The sequence below is a fragment of the Dendrobium catenatum genome, unplaced genomic scaffold, assembly GCF_001605985.2.
Source record: "Dendrobium catenatum unplaced genomic scaffold, ASM160598v2 fragScaff_scaffold_1163, whole genome shotgun sequence".
Lineage (NCBI taxonomy): Eukaryota > Viridiplantae > Streptophyta > Magnoliopsida > Asparagales > Orchidaceae > Dendrobium > Dendrobium catenatum.
Genome location: NW_021319625.1, coordinates 1285276 through 1308000, shown reverse-complemented (window position 1 = coordinate 1308000; position 22725 = coordinate 1285276). Strand labels below are relative to the sequence as shown.

Sequence of the window (22725 nt, the reverse complement as noted above, 5' to 3'; positions counted from 1 at the left end):
TAGTCTTGGGGACAAAGACCTAGCAACAATGATTGGGCAATAGTATTTGAACAATATTGATCAAATGATGGTGGTCGAATGAGACAAATGTTGGCGATGTGACAAGGCTTTAGAAAAATTTGAGATCTCTAAACCCTCTTCAAATTTAGAACAAGGTTCATGTCTCTATCATATGAAGAAAGATGGTCTATTTATAATTTTATGAAACACACGGTTCATGTTAGCTTCAAATATTAATATTTATTTTAAACCTCAAAAATGTTTATTTTATTTAAAAATTATGTATAATAATCGATTTTGTATTTAAAAATTGAGATATGCGTAATGTGACTTACCTCAAGACGAACAAATTTTTTAACTATGTTGATGCATGAAAACGATCGAAGTCGCCCAAAATTGAATTTTCCCCATTCTCTCTCCTCTCTTTCGCTCATTTTTTTCTCAAGCCCTCTCTGTTAATGAAAATCAAAAAGCAAAAATGGACTTAATGAAAGTTTGTAATAATGGTTAAAGATAATTATATTAAAATAATAATATAATATCATTATAATTATTTAATTTACTCAATTTTAGCCAAAAATTCTTTTATATCCTAAAATCCGGTAATCCATAAATAATTCAAAAATATTCATAAATTATTAAAAAATATTCATAAATTAACTAAGCATATCCAAAACATTCTAGAGAAATTGGTTTGCAAATCGGAAGTCAATCAATCGCAAATTCTCCACTTCTACCGATAGGTGCCAATTTCTTAAGAAATTTAATTCGTCAGTACCTAAAAATTATGAAAACATTAGCGTAATTAAAGCACTACATTATATATATTCTGACGATGACAGTTTATGATTTAGACTGTATTGATGAATGGTCACTAATCAAGTAAGCACAGATAAATCTTAAGTATTAAAAAAATTATTGCAGAAAATAATTTCACAGCATAAAAATTTATTAAAAATAGTGAAGTGTGTGTGTATATATTATTTTTCAGCTTTTAAGGCATTAAAATTTTCTGTACTTTAGAAACAGAGTTATATTTTTTAAAATAATAAAACTATAAAAGCCAACATAAAAGTTATATTACATCCGATTAATGATGAGATGATCTAAAAAATTCATGAAATCATGCATACCAATTATTTTAATAATGAAAAAAAAAAGATTAAATGATTTTAATCTTTCACTTAAAGATCGAAACAAGTAAATTAAATTGGAAAGAAAATGGTATCACTTGGAAAAAGAAAAGTGCATTCCTATATACAATGACATCCAAATATAATGTAAAACTCACTGATGCTTAGCTCGGTTGGTGGCCGTGCTCAATTGAGAACTCCCCATCTCGAGTTCGATTCTCTCGAGCGGCAGTAGCCCCTCTAGGGGGGACCCAATAAGCACGGGCCACGAGTAGCAAGGGTGTGGGTCGCTCGTCTAGGTCAGCTGAGGAGACTAGTGGACACCGCCAAGCATGTCACAAACTGACGTGGCAACGGACCGATACTCCCCATTCCCAATATATATATAACTACTAAAACAAAGGCATAAAGACATCATTAATTAGCAGCGGTTTTCAAACTGGTGCTATATGTCACCTATAGCAGCGGCTATAACCGCAGCTAAAAAAATAAAAAAAAAAATTATCATATTTTTAACTGCAGTTTAAACCGCTGGCTTTAAGCCCGGTTTAATCTTCTAGTTGCCTACTCCATTTAATCGATTTGTGCCCTAGCCGCTCTCACCTCGCGTGGATACATGCCAGACGATTGACGCCGCTCTCACCTCACCCCTTCTCACCCCTTCACGAGCTCCTCCATTGCCTCCCTCAACTAATTGAACCAATGGATTCCACCCGGTTAGCCTGCTCGCGAGCTCTTCTCTCTTACCCGTGATTTTTGGACTTTTCACGGGCGCCTCCGTCGAGGAACTACCGGCTTAGCTCCATGTTTGTCCATTCCGGTGAGTAAGAAAATATAGAGTGGTAATCTAATGACTCTTTCTCAATATTTAGTTATGTATTGACAAGGTTATCAGATACTCTTTGCGAGAGCCCTTCAAAAACGAAAGGAAAAGCCCTTCAAAAACTAAGAACCATTTCCTTGCATATGTTGGAGGTAAGGCTCACGTTGGTTCTTATTCCAACTTCTTTTGTTTTCATTTTTTTTATGTACACAGATATCAAGATGTGGTAAGCAAATCTTGCTTGAGAATGGCTTTGAGTTTGGAGCTTTACATACACAATGTTTTGCCAAACTTCAGTTTAAAAAAAAGAAGAAGAAAGAAAGCTGAAGTGTTTTTTTTGTCTCGATTTGCTTTTCAGATTGTTAATCTTGTTCTACCTTTTAAATTGACGACAGCTTCTTTGACTCCTCCAAGAATGCGCACCAGGTGTTCGATCATTTGCTAACCATACAAATATATTTCTGGCAGCATCCCCAACTTAACCTTCATGTATATGTATTAAAAATTTATTTACTTTTGTATTTGATTCTCTTTTTTTGATGAAATTCCATCTGTTCATTTAATTTTTTACTTGAATCAAGCGTTTGAATTACAGTTTATACACAACTTGTTCAAATACACAAGTATCACCAAACATCCAATGACAAATTATGATAATTTATTCATCAAAGATTGAAGTTAGAGAAGCTCATCAAGGTAGAGGATTGGGCTAAACACAAGGATGAATAGATCTTTAATTTTAAGTTTTGGTCATTGAATCTTATTTCAAATCAAGTTTCTTGAGGTGTTGGAACAGCCGTTGTTTAATCCAATGTCGATCGTAAGGAAGAAAAACATGAATAGAGTGATCAAAGCTTCAATTTGGACATAATAAGATGTATCAGTTTATCAAAAATAGAATAGAGTGATGCCTTGTGTAAGTATAAATGATGTTTGAAATAGTTATGATGGAGCTAAAGATTAATTTATATTTGTATAGTATTTTATTGATATTTGTAATTTGATAACAAATTTGTTTTTTTTTTTTGCATAATATATTTTTTTTTAATTTATTCTATCTTTTACCAGCGATTTTAACACCTTCTAAATGCGCTACTATAGCATTTCTACAGCAGCACTTGTGAAACCGTTGCGGAAGCCTTTGCAGCGAACACAAATACAGTGGATTTATAGCGGTTTCTAAACCGCTGCAAATAAAATAGTATGTGTTTAAACCGCTGCAATAGGTCACAAAAAGTGCTGCGAAAGCTTATTTTTTTAGTATATATATATATATATATATATATAATGTAAAAAAAAGATTAAATGATTTTAATCTTTCATTTAAAGATCGAAACATGTAAATTTAATTGGAAATAAAATAGTATCACTTAGAAAGAGAAAAGTGCATACCTATATACCATTACATTTAAATATAATAGAAATTTTCTCCTCCAAAGGATCAACTAATTTTTCCTCCCAATTGTGTTGTATCAACCATCTTATAATCATAAACTCAAGATCAAACCATAAATTATGATTTATAAGACAGATTCATTAATTTTTATAAAAATTAATCATTCATCAAATATATAAAAAATACAAAGCCAATTAATGACATAAAAATCCCTTTTAATATTTTAGATTTATCTTTGTGCTTAACCATTCAAAATCGCCTTGATCCGGGTGAATCTCATGGCAAAATCTGGATTGAAAACTTTCAAAATTAAAATTGGGATCATCCAAATATTGATTTCAGCAAACTTATAATCAAATTGAACGTTTTTTATGAGACAAACCCAACGACACTAAAATCAGTCAAATTCGAGATCAAATAGGCCCAAATCAAAGAATTGAAGCATATTTGGAAGCTTAAAAATATTATTTGGATAACAAATAATATCTAAATATGACATTCTTATTGTCGAATCGAGCGGCTCAATGAGACGAATCCAACGAACCCAAGATCACTTAATTATGACATCATTAAAACACCTTAATGCTTGCCGAAGTTTTATGATAAAAGAAATTAATATGTACCGTTTGATGAAGTGCTCTAGATTTTCTCCATATTTGCGGAGCATGTCACTCCCAAAAACTAATAATTAGGCTCACATTCTTCACATGAAGAGAGGAAGAAGAGAGAATACTTGAGAGAGCTCTCTTGCATTTTGTTAGTTATTGTTGCCAACGACCACCACCAGCTATTGTCCTCGAAAACTACCACTATCACCATCTCTAGAATACTGTCAAGACATAACCCCGCTATTGGGTATAGATTGTCCCTCTATAGACACTTGATTTATGTAATTTCCATCAAGAAAAATCATATGTTTATTTATTCCTCCTCTTCTTCAATAGTGAAGAAAGAATGATTCTTGTATCACTTACTGTATAGTGGAGCTTTCAACTAGGTTAGACCCCATGATTTTTTTCTCTTTCTACATTTTTCACATTTTTTTGTCATACTATGTTTATTTTTATGTGTTGAATTTTTGTAGAATGCTGAGACCTAAAATATACTCTACTGACTCAAACTTTCTAGTATGCAACAATTGGTATACATATTGTTGCTTGTTTATAAGTTTTGTTGAAAAAGATCAAAATTTAAAGAAAAAAATGAAGTTTTTTTCTCTAATTAAGATTGAACTCATATCAAATCAAGCCTTGTCTATCCCAGATAGAATGGATTTCACATGAACTTGAGTTGAAAAAAATCCATTAAATATGAGATTTTTTCATAGCCTTGCACACATCTAGTGGCACTTAGCCTTTAGCTTTGCCTCTGAGAATTTCTCTATTTCTAGAAAGCCAATATCAACCTAACTTAGCAAAAAGATGCTTGGAAGTAAAATAGGATAAAGAGCTTCTACAAAGGCATTAGTGTTTTCCAAGTACATGTCTTTAGCCTAAAACAACACTTTTTCTTGATTACTTCACAAAATCCCCATAAGAGAATTAGAAGTTTTGACTGTTGAGTCGTTTTTATACCTTAGAGTTATTCAATAAGGTGAACAATGGTCTATGTCTTCAAGCACCAACTTATGAGCGAATTTTCAATGGATTTGAAACAGAACTGTTTAAAATTCAATACTTCTTGGAGCTTCGTAATTCGACCCAAAACATGTAATTTAAGAAAAATATGAGATATTTTATTCAATATGATAAATCCTCAAGCACAAAAATAATAAGTTGAGAATTCAATGTAAACCAAACCCATCAATTATTAAATCTTTTTGCTCCTATCTTCTTTTTCCAATAATACTTTAGCTAGTTAGCACATGGTAGCCCATGATCTCTATTTTTTTATGCCTTAAAACTCTAAAAAATTGTTAAATCCTTCTTTGGCACACATCCTAACCAATGACTAATTAATATTACAAAAACTCCTAAGAAAGCAACAATTTTATATCATTAACTACATCAGAGCAATGTGCCTCTCATATTCATATATGCAGCTCATGACTTCAACTAAAATGTCCTTCTTGAACCTACTTATGCAATGAGTTTTTGGATCTAGTTTCTTGACCAGTATTCCATGATCAGACTTTTTTTCTTATGGATTGAGCTTCAACTGTGCGCATCTACTTCATATTATGCAAATGTGGAAGATTTGGGTGAGAGCTTCATATTCAAAGATAGCACATCAAATGATGCTAATGCTCAACAAATTATGATTATTGGTTTATTGCCAGAAGTGAGAGTTTTCTAATATTTTATTGCATCGACAATAGCATAACAAAAAGATTTTGTAGTACTTTTTATGGAGTATTTTGATGGTTTAAAGTATCATAAACTGGCTACTAGTGGTTAAAAAATTGCTGCAAGACTGTTGTAATTGTTGTCCACTACAAACAACTTTCATCATGTTTTCGCAAACATAGGGAAAGAGAAGTGGTTTAAAGCACTATTAGTTGTAGTTGTTTAAAATGTTTTGAACCAAGACTATTTTCTATTTTAGCTTTCGGTTATGATATCTAAGTTGAATCTTTTTTATGGATGATGATTTTAGTAAAATTCATCATATTTTTATTTCTTTTTTAGTTTAAGATGTAATTGATTTTCTGCAATGTTTCTCAATGAAGAGTTCGTCTCTTGACATTTTCATCATTAAAATTTGATTTAATATAGTTAGGCTTTGCTTGGGGTGGAGTTTTTACTGCTTATTAAAACGGTTTTTTGGTACCAAAATTTTCATATTATACTAGAAAACTACTTTAAAACGTAGTAAGCAAGCTGCCTCAAACAAAGCCTTAGTCTCTCCTGACATGAGGTGCATAAGAGATTGGCTCATATTGAGCAAATTAAATATGATTTATCAAAATTAAAAAAAATTTGGAAGATAGTAACACCCAATTAACTAATTTCATTAATCATTTAATAATTACTCTCACTAACCACTCTTTACTTAAATTATTTTAAAAAGCACTTTGAAGATAATTTATAAAGATCATGAAACAACTATCTTACTATTAGAAAAGATCGTCACAATGTGAAGAATCAATTAGATGGATGCCATATTTAAATATAATTATACTTTGCATTTTACAAAAGTTATCATATAATGGCCTAATGATCTAATGAATTAAATTGAAATTTTTTTCCTTTGCAGGCATCAGTGTTTGTATCTATATCATGCATTAGCCTTATAAACAATGATATACCTACAAAACAAAAGATTATATAATAAGCACCAATGGCTTTTACAAGATTTCACACCCAATTCTTTTATTAATCACAATAAGCTTTTACCATGGCATCTTCCTTCATCTCACTCATTCTACTAGCTGAAGGCTCAAATGTAAGCACAAATGGTTCATCCTTAGCTTCCAGCATAAACTTCCATGTCTTCTAGCTCGCTTTCCTTTCGTCGGGTGCTGAAAGAAGTCTAACGTTGCTATAAAAGATATATTAAGCCCCTGGCTTCTGTCCAATCAGATCTCCTGTGGCTTCCCAGTGTTGCCATTGAAGAACAAAATTGACTCAATCCAACTCATTTCAATAAAATAGTAGAGTTCATGATGATGCAGGAGCTAAGGAGAAGTTCTCAGTGAATGAGTTGTTCTCTATTTTCTGCTTGTATGGGTTTGGTAGTAGTATATTATATTAAGTGGCATAGCCTGCTGCTTTAAAGAACGTTCATGACACTCGTTGGGATTCATTTTTTCATACATTAATTAACTTAAAGAAAATGCAAGCATTAGTAATTGAAGTGCTTGAAATTATTAAAAAAGATGTGGTACATGATCAATAAGTAGTTGAATTGGTGTTTTGATAGATGCCATGAAATATTTTGATTTTATCCTTGCTATGAATTTAATGATTGACATTTTAGGTGTCACAAATAAATTATTACAAGCATTACAGAGAAAAGATTAGGATATACTAAATGCAATGAAGTTAATATGTAATATCCAAACAATAATTATAGATGATGAGGGAAAATGGATGAGATTCTTTATTGGAAGAAGTGTCATATTTTTTTACAATATTTTTGAAGTTGATGTTCGTGTTATGTACTATACATTCAAAGCTCGCTGACGATCATTATGCAGAAATGAAGATGTAAACAATTTACATCATTATCATGTGAAATTCTTTTACACTGTTATCGATATACAACCTCAAGAGCTAAATAATAGATTCTCTAAAGCTAGTACTGAATTGCTTCTTTGTGTTTCATCTCTAAATCCAAGTAATTCATTCCCTGTTTATTATAAGGACATATTAATCTGGCCTGCAGAGCTATATTCATCAAAATTTTCTATAGTTAAAGTTGTGGCTCTAGAGCACCAGATATTTACATATATTTTTGATATGTATACAAGGGAGGAGTTCTCATCTTAGATAGCATTGTTGATCTTGCAAAATAATTTATTAAAGTTAAGAAAGATATGATGTATCCCTTAGTTTACTATCTTATTGTCTTAGGATTAACTTTTCCCGTTGCTACAGCTATAATTAAAAAAGTATTTTCTACAACATAAATTATTAAACGTCGATTACACAGTAAAATGGGTGATGACTAGCTCAATGATTATCTAGTGCAATATATTGAAAAAAAAAGTATTTGATTTGGTTCCAAATAAAGTTGTAATACAATATTATCGGAAAATATAAAAATTGAATGCAAACCTTATAATTTTCATTGTAATATAATAATTTGTTTTAATTTTTTTATTATTATCCATACACTCCTTCACACATCCTCGGTTCCCTACGTCTATTGGCCAGATGCCACTCTAACATCTATTTACCTAATCAATATAATGCCTTCTTTGACGACAAATAATATCTATCCGTTTGAACTTATTCATCATACCAAACCTAACTATAGCCATCTTCGTATTTTTGGTTGTGAATGCTTGCCTCTCAATCTATCAAACTCTCATCACAAACTTACCTAAATCTAAATCATGCGTTTTCTTGGGCTACTCCAACACCTACAAAGGCTATAAATGCCTCGATATTTCAACCAACAAAATTACTCGCTCGGCATACTATTTTTAATGAGCAGGTATTTACATTCTCTCAAATCTCAACCAATTCCATTATCAATGCCACCTAGCCATCCTCCCTATTCCTAACTCTGGTATATATTCCGCACACCAATCCTCAACCCAACCAATTCCTTCCAGCAAATATATTCAATCACCTCCTAACTCTTCTCTAATAAATCAACCTGTGCCTCCCACAGTTCGTTCCCTCACATTCGATTCAAAAATTGGTTAATCCTAATGTTCACGGTCATCCTATGGTGACTCGCAGCAGAATAGGGTCTCTCAAACCACCCAATTGCTTAAATCTTCTACACAAGCAAACAATCTTGTTACCACGTTCCGATCCTACAACTTACACTGAAGCCGTCAATAAGATTGAATGGCATCAAGCCATGGCCGCAAAATTCCTTGTACTTTAGAAACAGGGTACCTGGAGTCTTGTTCCACCACCATAAACGGCATTAGTTTTAGGATGCAAATGGACCTACATAACTAAACATTACGCTGATGGAACGGTAGCCAAACACAAAGTAAGGTTAGTTACTCAAGGAAATAACCAAGAATTTGGTTTGGATTACACAAAAATGTTCAGTCCGGTAGCCAATCTTCCAAAAATATGTATACTCTTGACTATTGCTCTATGCAACGACTGGCCAATTTAGCAGTTAGATGTTGCCAACGCTTTTCTCCATAGTAATCTATCTGAAACGGTCTACATACACCAACCAAAAGGATTCGAAGACAAATCCTACTCCGATCACATTTGTCATCTTCACAAAGCGATCTATGGCTTGAAACAAGCCGCTCGTCAATGGTACAACATGTTTACCTCTTTTCTTGTATCTCTTGGATTTTCTCATAGTCAAGCCGATCCATCTTTACTAACTTACCATAAAGATAAAGTTCATATTTTTCTTCTAATTTATGTGGACGACATTTTTATCACGAGTAATGATCAATCAATCATCAAAAACATGTTGGCTCGGCTTGGTCATGAATTCTCCATGAAACAATTAGAGGAAGCCAATGAATTTCTTAGGATAAAGATAACTCATCTTCCAAATTAGTATTTTCTCTCTCAACTAAAATATGCTTATAGTCTTCTCCAACAAGCAAACCTCACCCAATGCAACTCGCTCGCAAATCCTACATGCTCCAAACAACCATCAGTCATCAACATCGATCCATTCCTCGCGGATCCCTCTCTCACTGTCGTCTCACCTGCTCTCTGCAATACTTGATGCTCACCCGACTAGACATTACTTACAGCGTCAATGTTCTCTCCCAACACATGCACAACCCGCTACATTAGCATACATACTTGTTGAAACGACTTCTACGATACATCAAAGGTACGTTACACTTTGGCATACATATTACCAAAACTAATTTACTTCTAAAATCTTTTTCAGATGCGAATTAGGCTAGAGATATCGATCCAACCTCAAGAAGGTTTACCTCAAGCTACTGCTCGTTCTTAGGCGAAACTATCATTTCTTGGACAGTCAAGAAACAACATACCATAGCCAGATCGTCCACCAATTAAATCCGAATACCGCGCTCTAGCTGCTCTTACCTCAGACATAATATGGCTATGCAGACTTCTTAATGACTTTGGCATTAATCAAGACTATCCCATTAAACTATATTGTGACAACATGTCAGGCATTGCCTTGGCTAACAATCCATTCTTTCACGCTCGTATGAAACATATAAAAATTGATCAGAAATTTATCAGGGATCAAATTCAACAGCATAATATCAATCTTCTTCCATAAGCACTATTGATCAATTTGCCGACAGCTTCACCAAATCATTATCCACACATTGGTTTCAACAACTTCGTCTCAAACTAACGGCCATTCAAGACCCATCAATTTGTCGGGGCATATTAGAACCGTAGGTTTTACTTGTAATGAACTGCATTGTATTTGATGTGTCAGCTAATGATTGGTTTTTTTGTCTTGAGCCGTACATTGATAAGTCTATATAACAGCTATTAATACTTCTGTAATAGGATGGATAATAAATAACTTTTCCTCCTTCTTGGTTCTCCAACTGTGTGCTTCTTGTTATATGTTCTCTGCATTTCTTCAGAGATAACTCATTGATGTTATCGCTCAGTTATCATTCTTCTTTTTATATGATTAACATGCAAGTGGGTACACACGCTAAACATTAATTAAATTTTAAAAATAAAAAATAATATTATAAATTTAAAATTAAGTTATAACATACGATATCAATGATATTAAATGCTATATCAATATTACATGCAATATTTACATACTTAATGATATAATATATATAATTAATAGGCACATAAACTTCTATTATTCTTCAAATACAAATATTATATTTATTTGAAAAGTAAAACTAGTTTAATGTGTAATGCAAGCAATCTTAATCGATTAATATTTTTGACATCAATTTAATATTTACTAGAAAACCTAAGGTATGTTTGGGATGGCTATAATTTTTATAAAAGTGATTATAAAGCTATTGTTGAGAAATATATTTTTCTTAAACTATTATAGAAAGCAACTACTTAGCATAAAAATTTATTAAAAATAATGAAAAAGTAGTAGCCAAATAAAAACTATAATTGTGATCTAAAAAACAAATCCGTAAGAAAGCTGACCCAAATAAAGCCTTAATTATACATTAAGAAAAAGAGTAAACCTTCCCTAAATGAATTATCTATGAAGTGTATGAAGGCCACACTTGACTGACTGCGAAATGCGGTCTAAAAAATAGAACCTTATATAACACTAAAAATATAACCTTATGTATATGCTAGATTAGGGTGTCAAGACTTGATCCGACCCAAAATTAGACTCAAACTGACTCAAAAAAAATCTAGGTTTGGGTCAACCCATTTTCCATATTGGTTGGGTTTAGGTTCAATAAGCTGACCCAAATAAAAAATCAGGTCGGGTTCAGGTTGACCCGAAAACTCAATGTTAACCCGTCAACCCACGTGTCTGAGTTGATGACTTGCATCTTGGTGGGTTGGGTTCGCCACTTCGCTGGTTTGATTTTAATAAAAGGCCATATAACTTATTCATCTTTGATGTTTATTTTGTTTACTTCATTCTCAATTCTTTATCATTCTCTTATAGACATCATTTTTTCCCTCTTTGTTCTGGGCGTATTGCTCAATTTCACACATCGATTCTGCAGTAGTTTTCGGTGTATAAAGGCAACAACTCAGTGGAAGTTCATGGGCCCAAAATATTACATTTATTTCTGTCTTTAATCTCTTTGCCTACTTAGGCTTTTTTTACTATTTTGTCGTTCTATTATTGATGGATATGGAAGTTGTTATGATTCATGTTTTTTAACCTCATCTTCTAATTGATGATGTTGAAGTTGAAGTAGATGCTAATTAAGTTGATGATGTTGATATTTGTGATGATGATGTTAAAGAAAATGTTCTTAAGAAAATAATTAGGATGACTTCCTCTATAAGGGGTCATTCTGAGGTTGCATCTACCTGTTGTTGGTAAACAAATATGTAAAAGCCAAAATGTGGTGCAACTTACTGGTGTGATAGTAAGAATGGGACTGGTAACTTTAATATCATTTGTAAGTATGTAAGAAGACAAGTACTTGTGATATAGGTCAGTAAAGTTTACAGTTAAGTTCTAAATTACCTATTTCCTTAACCAACTTGAAGTTTTACCATAAAGAGTTATGTGGTTTATTCACTGCTGCTATTATCATGCATTGTCTACTATTTTAGTATGTTAAATGGGTTTGTGTACGTGTATTACTTCATTTTCTCAACCCAAATCTATAAGTAATGTCTAGAAACACAGCTAAAAGTGATTGTAAGATGATGTACAATAGGGAGAAAGCCAACATTCAATCAACCTTGAGTAGATGTACTATTAGAGTTTGCTTGACTTTATATCATTCGACTTCAATCAATACTTATGGGTTTTTTTGTTTGACTGTATATTTCATTGATAATAATTGATGATTACAAGCAAAATTGCATGGGAAACTTCCTAAATTAAATATAGGGCCACCTAAACTTTAATTTTAATAAACATATATTCAAACTGAACGTCTCAAGAAAAGGACCCAAAGACACCAATTTCGTCCCAATCCAAGCTCAAATGAGTCCAAATCATGGACCTGAAGCACAATTGGAAGCTTCGAACCATAAATTGGACACCCAAATGATTTCGGATTTCCAAAAGTGGCATGCTTATAATCAAATTGAGCAGCTCGATGAGACAAATCTAACAAGCCTAATATCATAAAATTATAAATCATTAAGACACTTAAATACTCAATTAACGATCCATGATCAAGGGAGTCGATATCAGTCATCCATTTGAAACACCCCTTCGATCTTCTTTCTATTTATTAGTCATGTCACTCCCAAAAAATTATAAATAGACCCCTCATTCTTCACTAAAGGGCGGGGGACAAAATAAGGGTGGGGAGGAGAAGAAAAAGAAGGAAGAGAAATCTGAGATCTCTCTTGCCACCAAGCTCCTTCTCGACCACCACCCGGCAATCGACCGTCGCCAGACTTTCATCGAACATCCACCAGGCCAGCAACTGTAATTGGACTTACATCTGGCCACCGATTATCATAGAATTTTCTCTTGGCCATCGACCATCACAAGACAATAGTCTTTTCGACCTCCTTCACCCGCTAGTACAGTCCTTCCAAGCTCTGTCACCCGACTACAATCTTTTTGTTTTTGACCTCTATCACCCAACAACGGACCATCCAAACACTGTAACAAGACTACAGGCTTTTTGACCTCCATCACTTATTGACTATGATCATTCTAATCACCGTCACCTGACTACGGTCTTTCCAATCTTCTTCACTCGCCAACTACGATCCTTCCAAATATCATCACTCAACTAAGATCTTTCTGACCTCCACTGCCCACCGACTACGGTCTCTCTGACCACCATCTCCAGAATATGATCTCCCTGGCCTTCGTAGCCTAACTATAGTCCTTTCAACCACCGTCACATGACTACGATATTTTTGACCTTCATCGCTCGCCAACTACGGTCATTCCGATCATCGAGTGTCTTTCTGACCTCTTTTTCCCGCCGACGGCGATCCTTTCGACTACCGTCCCCCTACTACGGTCTTTCCAACCTCCATCAGCTGACTATGATCCTTCCAACCACCTTCGTCCAACTACAATCCTTCTAACTTACATTACTCGCTGACTAAATGAATGTGTCAATACTGATTCTTCCAACTCCCACCATGTAATACACTCTATATTATCTATATTTGCTACATAAAGCCAAGGATGATGTTAATGAAAATGTTCTAGATTATGTTGATGATGTTGATATTTGTGATGATGATGTTAAAGAAAATGTTCTTAAGAAAATAAGAAGGATGACTTCCTCTATAAGGGGTCATTCTGAGGTTACATCTACTTGTTGTTGGTAAACAAATATGTAAAAGCCAAAATGCGGTGCAACTTACTGGTGTGATAGTAAGAATGGGACTGGTAACTTTAATATCATTCGTAAGTTTGTAAGAAGACAAGTACTTGTGATATAGGCCAGTAAAAGTTTGCAGTCAAGTTCTAGATTACCTATTTCCTTAACCAACTTGAAGTCTTACCATAAAGAGTTATGTGGTTTATTCACTGCTGCCATTATCATGCATTGTCTACTATTTTAGTATGTTAAATGGGTTGTGTACATGTATTACTTCATTTTCTCAACCCAGACCTTCAAGTAATGTCTAGAAACACAGCTAAAAGTGATTATAAGATGATGTACAATAGAGAGAAAGCCAATATTCAATCAACCTTGAGTAGATGTACTAGTAGAGTTTGCTTGACTTCATATCATTGGACTTCTATCAATACTGGTGGCTTTTCTTTTTTGACTATATATTTCATTGATAATAACTGATGATTACAAGCAAAATTGCATGGGAAACTTCCTAAAATAAATATAGGGCCACCTAAACTTTAATTTCAATAAACTTATATTCAAACTGAACGTCTCAAAAAAAGGACCCAAATACACCAATTTCGTCCCAATCCAAGCCCAAATGAGTCCAAATCATGGACCTGAAGCACAAATGGAAGCTTCAAACCATAAATTGGACACCCAAATGATTTTGGATTTCCAAAAGCGGCATGCTTATAATCAAATTGAGCAGCTCGATGAGACAAATCTAACAAGCCTAATATCATCAAACAATAAATCATTAAGACACTTAAATACTCAATTAACGATCCATGATCAAGGGAGTCGATATCGGTCATCCATTTGAAACACCCCCTCGATCTTCTTTCTATTTATTAGTCATGTCACTCCCAAAAAATTATAAATAGACCCCTCATTCTTCACTAAAGGGCGGGGGACAAAATAAGGGTGGGGAGGAGAAGAAAAAGAAGGAAGAGAAATCTGAGATCTCTCTTGCCACCAAGCTCCTCCTCGACCACCACCCGACAACCGACCGTCGTCAGACTTTCATCGAACTTCCACCAGGCTAGCAACTGAAGTTGGACTTACATCTTGCCACCGATTATCACAGAATTTTCTCTTGGACATCGACCATAACAAGCCAATAGTCTTTCTGACCTCCGTCACCTGCTAGTACAATCCTTCCAAGCTCTGTCACCCGACTACAATCTTTTCGACCTCTATCGCCCAACAACGGACCTTCCAAACACTGTAACCATACTACAGGCTTTTTGACCTCCATCACTTACTGACTACGATCATTCTGACCACCGTCACCTGACTACTGTCTTTCAAATCTTCTTCACTCGTCAACTACGATCCTTCCAACTATCATCACTCAACTAAGATCTTTCTGACTTCCACCACCCACCGACTACGGTCTCTCTGACCACCATCTCCAGAATATGATCTCCCTGGTCGTCGTCACCTGACTACAGTCCTTTCAACCACCGTCACATGACTACGATATTTTTTACCTTCATCGCTCGCCAACTACGGTAATTCCGATCATCATCACTCGACTACAGTCTTTCTAACCTCTTTTGCCCGCCGACGACGGTCCTTTCAACCAACGTCCCCTACTACGGTCTTTCCAACCTTCATCACCTGACTATGATCCTTCTAATCACCTTCATTCAAACTACAATCCTTCTAACTTACATTACTCGCCGACTAAATGAATGTGTCAATACTGATTCTTCCAACTCCCACCATGTAATGCACTCTATATTATCTATATTTGCTACATAGAGCCAAGGACGCCCCCCGGAAAGGCCTCTTTTGTAATCAACCGCAAATATTAGTGAATTCATTTAGACTAGGCAATGCCTAGTGGTTTTTCCTCCTTTTTAAGGGTTTCTATATAAAAACCCTTGAGCCAAATATCTTGTAATCCAAAATATATCATTTTAGCAAAATCAATAATATATATATATATATATATACTGAGGACTTTGTTTAGATTCAAGGAGTCGACTATCTTGTAATCTTCTATATGAATTGTAGGGGTGTTAAAAATTGACCTAACTCACCAACCTAACTTAAAACTCATTGAATAAGCAGGTCGAGTTTTGGTTGTGTTTTCTGATATGTATATTAAACGGATTGGGTTCGGGTTGACCTACAAATTCATTTTTGACCAAAAAGAACCAAATTAATATTTTTTTTCCTTTTTTTTATTTTTATTTTTTGCATGTAGGTTTAATCTTATTATTTTTAATCAAATATCATAATTTTTATAGTTAATAAGTAAAAATAATAATAACTAAAATGAGTTAACAAGTTAGATTGAGGTCATTTGTGTTTTTAGTGGGTCAGGTTCATGTTGATATTTTTGAACCGTTTATTAAACATACAGTGTTCAAATTGACTAGTTTCAGGTCGGGTTAATTTCACATCAAACTCAAACCTAATCCGTCGACCCATTTTGACACCTCCAATAGAATGAATAATTGATAGACATAAAGCACATTTGGCAAGATGCACATTTTATGTTTTAGTTTCAAGCTGATACCTAGTAAGTTGCCATACCTGATTCATAAGAAACTACTGAATTAATTCCTGCTAGAAGCCTGGTAGAGGCTTATAGCACAAAATACAATATACACCAAGAAGCAAGATATTCATCCCAATAACTAAAAAACAAATTCTGCCCCCTGAAAGTGTATTGAAAGGGAAAGTAGGAGAGTCTGCAAAGCCATCACAAGGAGAGATTTTTCTTTTATTTTCATCTTCTTCAACCAGCTTTGATCAAAACAATTCCCTGAGGCTACCAAAAGCCTGCAACACTGGAATACTCTGCTCGTTCCAGAAGAAATTTTCAGGATCCACCCTACCCTTCACCTTCGCTAACCTCCTAAAATTCCCCTTAAAATACTTAGTCCCCCAAATCCTTGCAGCCAAGTAACTCGTCTCCTTCCCCTCCACATTTCTCCCTAAATCAATATCCTTATAATTATAATACGCTGCTCTCGGTTTGCTCGACACATAAGGCGCCATGAATCGCTGCAATTTCCGCATCCATTCCAAATGCTTCTCCGTCACTCCTTCCTCTGTCTCAAACCACACGTTATAAATATTCCCATTTCTATGAGGAAAAGCCAGAGCTTCCTCCTTTATCTCACTCATTCTCCCACCCATGGGATCTAGTATAAGCACCAGCGGTTCATCCTCAGCTTCCATCATAAACTTCCAGATCTCCTCTAACCCACTCTCTGCTATGGGGTGCTTAACAAAGTCTGATGCTGCCTTGAAAGAGCTGTTGAACTCTGGGTTTCTATCCAGCAGCATCTCCGGTGGCACTCTCGCGCCGCTGTAGAGGAACAGAATTGACTCAATCCAACTCATTTCAATACAGTCGGTAGCCTTCAAACCAAGCTCAGGAAAACTCTGCTGTGCTAAGGGGAGCAACTCCTCCTTCCGCCCGAGGTAAAGTGAGTTAAATGTAACTTGTATTGTTTTACTCCCATCTGCGTCGGTGTCGGCTTGAGCTATTACTCGGATGTACAGATTAACGTCGAATTGGTGAGCCAATTCTTGCCACCGTGCCACGACTTTTGTGGCGTTTTGTCTCAACGTCTTGTCCACGTTGAAAACTGTCACTTTTGGTGGGACGGCTACAAGATTGACTTTGAAGGCGATGATGACGCCGTATCCCGCAGAGCCAGCACCTCGGATCGCCCAGAAAAGATCCTCTCCCATCGTCTTCCGGTTGAGGAGGCGGCCATTTACATCAACAAGCCAAGCGTCTACGATATTGTCGACGGAGGCACCGTACTTCCGCGCCAAAGAGCCGATCCCACCTCCGCTCAAATGACCACCTACGCCAACCGTTGAACATAGTCCTGCTGGAAAGGCTAGAGTTTTGGTGTTTTGGGCGATGGCGTAGTACAGTTCGCCTAGCGTTGCGCCAGCTTGAACCCAAGCGATTTTTAAGCTTGTGTCGATGGATACGGAACGGAGAGCGGAGATGTCGAGGGTTATGAAGGGAGTGGAGTTAGGGCCTTTGAAAGCGGAGTAAGACATGCCTTCATAGTCATGGCCGCCGCTACGGGTGCGGAGGCGGAGACTGGAGGCGCGGGCGCAGATGATGGTGGCTTGGACATGGGATGCAGAGGTGGCGGAGACGATGAGAGATGGCTTAGTGGAGGTTGGTGAGAGGAGGAAGCGTTGGTTTTGGACGGAGGAAAGGAGGACGGAGTTGAAGTAAGAGGTGTTGGGGAGGTAGAGGAGGTTAGGGGAGTTGGTTTGATTGGTGAAGCATTGAATGAAGGAGTGGACGGGTGCAGAGCTGGTTGGGGAAATTAGCAGGGATGATGATAGGATGAGGAGAAGAGGGACCATGACTTTTTATTTTTTTTTTTTTCTTGGGTAGAGAGAAAGAGCTCCGTTCATGCCTTATATCATTGCTGAAAAGTATTGGGTTTTAATTGACAAACTTGAGATTTTATTGGCTGAGCTGAACTGACACCTTAGTGGTTTTCAGTAAATAATGTCTTAGTCTAAATGAAGTGATGAGTGAATGTGACAACAAATCTTGGTAAATCTGTCTAGGGAATTTTTTTTTTTTGGGAAAACCAGGAAAGTTATTAATTTATGATTTAGGGGTGAAATATATTATTCAAAATATTAAAATAAAATTTTAAAAGTATCTTTCTATTAGAATCCCATTATCATATCATCACACTAAATGATTCATAGCCTTTTGTCTTTTGTCCATCATTCTTGACACGCTCTCATTGCCACTCTTCCCCTCTTGCTCCAATCAAAATTTTAGAGGTGTCAATTCCACTCAACAGGTCGGGTTTGAGTCCAACCCGAGTTGACCTCGGCCAAAACTGGTTGATCCAAACCTAACCCGTTTAGCTAAACGTGTCAAGATTTTCAAACCAAACTCGACTCGCACGGGTAACCAGGTTGACCCGACCCACAAACCAGTCTGCCTTCCATTGAGGAACGCCGTTTGCCGAACCGAACACAGTCTGAGTCGGTCAATCGAAGAGTCGAAGTGAGCTCAGTGAGGCGAAGAAAGGGCTTGAGTGCTCAACCTGGTAGGCTGCAATTGCGCACAACTTCCACGAAGTCGGATCGTCTGAGGCAAGGCTCGAGTCACTCTACCTGAGGGCTGTGAGGCAGCCATGTAAGAACCTACTGGAGCTAGGGTTGGACCCGAGCACGGCAAGGCAAGCCTCGACCCGAACTTCTGCAAGCATTAGGGCACAGTTTCGTGAGGCATGGAACTGGGCTAGGTCATCACGCAGGATCCGGGTTTGCCGGGTGAACATTAGGTTTTCAGGTCAACCCGAACCCGACCTATTTTTCAAGAGGATTAGAAATGTGAACTCAGGCTCAATGTGTCTTACAAATAGGTTAACCTGAACCCATATTTTTCTAGATTTGATTTCGGGTCGTGTCAACTTTTGACATCACTACAAAATTTTTGATAAGTTTTTAAGCCCACTACAATACCTAGAAGGCAACCACAGGCTCAACAGGTTCCTACCAAAGTTCAAGCAACGTGGAGAAATCAACGAAGGAATGGGATTTTTGTCTTTATTCTCTTTGCTCCCCTAGGAATATACTCTCTAGTAGTAGGAACATGAAAATAATTGTGATAGAACTTAAAGATCTGAAGAATTTAAGAGTCAAGTTTGACAATCAATATCGATGAGCACCTTTAGTAATAAGCATCATCTAGCCACCATCATCCAATCACCACCGCACTACTACGATCTCCCATAACATGTTGATCGACTATAATCTATTGATAAGTGTTGTCCAATGATAGTCTCTTGACAATTACCCCATGAATATAGTCTCTCAACCATTATTGAGTACTATCATTTATAAGGTCAATACAAGCCGTCAACACAAATATTAATGCCTCTTAAAGTTGTTGTTAGTCATCGTCAACACCATCGAAAATTGCCATTGCATATAATCCCAATAAATGTCGTCAATGCAAATGCTGACAAACCCCTCTAGCTAAAATATTAACACACATCTTCACTTATAAGGCTTAAGCACATAGTCAATACTAACACTAATGCTCGATGGGTTTGTCTCTCATCATCACCATCAATGTCAATGTATAGCATTGCTTATAAGGATGATGCATAACATTGACACAAATGCCAACATTTATTGACTTTATTATCCACTATCACCAACAATGTTGATATATGCTCTCCATCACCTAGTAGATCAATGCATGCTATCGACATAAAATTAACTGTTTGTTTATTTTATTGCTCACCATCACTAATAATGTTGATGTACATCATCGCCAGTAAAATTGATGCATATAGTTGATACCAATGCTAAAACTCTTTGTAACACTAACACCCATGCTAGCTTAATTCATTATCAGTTATTGTTAACATTAGCACTATTGTTGACTCACACAAATGCCTATAAGAATAATATACACCATCAACACTATTGTTGGAATCCATTGACTTTGTTTCCTAGCATTACCAATAATATCAATGCACACCATCATGACCTATAAGATCAATGTATGTCATTAACACAAAAAATGATGTCATCATCACTAACAATGTTGACTCATATCATTTCTTATAAGGCCAATGTTTGTTGTCAACATAAACTTCAAAGCATGTCGGCTTTGTCACCAGCCTTGGCCAATTACTTTGACACATACTATCACATATATAGCCAATACATCTATCGACATAAATACCAACCCTTGTTGACTTTGCCATTTATTATTGCCAACAATATTGACGCATGTCAACATGTATAAGGAGATGCATGCATGTCATCGACTCTAATGCCAATGCTCACTGATTTTATCACCAATTATCACCAACAATATTGATGCTTATTATTGCCAATAAGACCCATGCACACTTTTGACACTAACTCTGCCTCTCAACATCAATTCCAAGATTTATGATAAACTTCTTGATCTGTTCTCTCCTCTCCTCAAATGAGAATGATCGAACATACCACAAATAATCTTTTAAAGATATCTCCCATGCCTAAAAACTCCTCTAAATTTCAACATGGTATTTATCATCCACAATTTGTGTTTACTATCTTGTATTAATATCTTCCCTAACCATGAAGAAGAGCATCATTTATAACTTGTAATATACACTAATGGAGTTGTTTCAATTTGGGCAAGCTTTCTGGTTTTTCCCTTTTACAGTTTTCATGTAAATATTTATGTTTCTTATGAGTTGATCTTGACTTATCTTTATTCTTATGGAATCTTTGTACAATGCTAAGACATAAATTCTCTTTTTCTCCACTACCATAAAATTTTCACCATGCAACAATTCATATTAACTATTTTTGTAAATATTACATTTATTCCTTAAAATATTAGGATTGGATCATTCTCAAAAGGTAAACAAATCATTTTATTTTTTTGTGTCTTATCATCATAACATTTTATTAAAAGTGAAATATTATTTGCTATCCAAGACTTGTTTTGGACAATATGACTCTTAGGTTATTAATCTATTAACTTCATCACAATCATGATATATGGATAGAGATAATTTAATTGTTCAATTAAAGATTTCACTAATGACGTCCATCATTGCATCATAGTTGTCGACCACCATGCTTAACATGGACCAAGCAATAATTCAAATTACACCTAACGTAATTATCTAGTTAATTTTTAATCTAATATGGGTGTTGATACGTCATCAAAAAATTATCTTGCTCGGGCATGAATCTCAATTCAAAATCAAGTTGGAAACTTCTGAAATTAAAATTGGGACCATCCAAACTTCGATTTCAGCAAACTTACAGTCAAACTGAACGTCTCAGAAATACAAACCCAACAATACCAAATTCGACTCAATCTGAGCCCAAATGTGGCAAAATCAAGGACCCAAATCACTGTTTGAAGGTTTGAACCACAATTTGGATTACCAAACGATTTCCAAACATTATGTGCTTATAGTCGAATCGAGCGCCTCTACGAGTCAAATTCAACGAACCCAAGATTGCTGAATTCTATCATCACTAAGACCTTCAAATGTCTGACGAATGATCCACAATCAAGGGATTCAATATTGGCCGTCCATCCAACCCTCCCCATTTACCCTTGATCTCTCACCTATTTACGGACCATGCCACTCTAGAAATCTATAAATAGAACCCTCCTTTCTCTTGAAAAGGGGGCTCCAAGAAAGAGAGCAAGAGAGAGATCGAAGATCGCTCTTGCCTACTCGCTCCTCCTCGACCACCGTCTGTGCTCCACCGGACCACCACATGAGGCCCGGACTTTTGCCGGACCACCACCTGAAGCTCGGACTTCTACCAGACCACCACCTGAGGCCTAGACTTTCGTCGGACCACCACCTGAGGCACGGACTTCCGTCGAACCACCACTTGAGGCTCTGTGCTCCACCGGACCACCACCTGAGGCCCAAACTTCTGCCAGACCACCACCTAAGGCACGGACTTCGCCAGACAACCACCTAAGGCCCGGACTTCTGCAGGACCACCACCTGAGGGCCGGACTTCTGCTGGGCCATCATCTGAGGCCCGGACGTCTGCCAGACCACCACCTAAGGCCCAAAGTTCTACCGGACCACCACTTGAGGCCATGACTTCTGCCAGACCATCACTTGAGGCCCGGTCTTCTGCCGGAGCACCACTTGAGCCCCTGTACTCCACCCAGCCATCACCTGAGGCCCGAACTTCCGTTGTACCAGGCCACCACATGATGCCCGGAGTTCTACCGGACAACCATTTAAGTCCCGGACTTATGTCGGAACACCACTTGAGGCCAGGATTCTACCGGACCATAACCTAAGACTCTGACTTCTAC

At 36.3% G+C, this 22725-nt stretch overlaps 1 protein-coding gene and 1 long non-coding RNA gene across 3 annotated transcripts; one reads left to right on the top strand and one right to left on the bottom strand.

The window, feature by feature from the left end:
* Window positions 1-1658: 1658 nt before the first annotated feature.
* LOC114580654 lies at window positions 1659-2967 on the top strand. Of its 2 annotated transcripts, none has more exons than XR_003702159.1 (2): window positions 1659-2445; window positions 2538-2967. It is a non-coding gene; the product is annotated as an uncharacterized LOC114580654 (long non-coding RNA). The 2 variants fall into 2 exon arrangements; XR_003702158.1 differs by having other exon boundaries at window positions 1660-2445; window positions 2552-2967.
* Window positions 2968-16385: 13418 nt separating this feature from the next.
* LOC110114657 (berberine bridge enzyme-like 23) lies at window positions 16386-18313 on the bottom strand. The gene has a single exon (XM_020847606.2). The coding sequence runs from the start codon at window positions 18252-18254 to the stop codon at window positions 16662-16664; it is 1593 nt and encodes a 530-aa protein (XP_020703265.1). The 5' UTR covers window positions 18255-18313; the 3' UTR covers window positions 16386-16661.
* Window positions 18314-22725: the final 4412 nt, after the last annotated feature.

Bases quoted from the DNA above. Each gene is read 5' to 3' on its own strand.
- LOC110114657 (XM_020847606.2), bottom strand. From the start codon at position 18,254: ATGGTCCCTCTTCTCCTCATCCTATCATCATCCCTGCTAATTTCCCCA.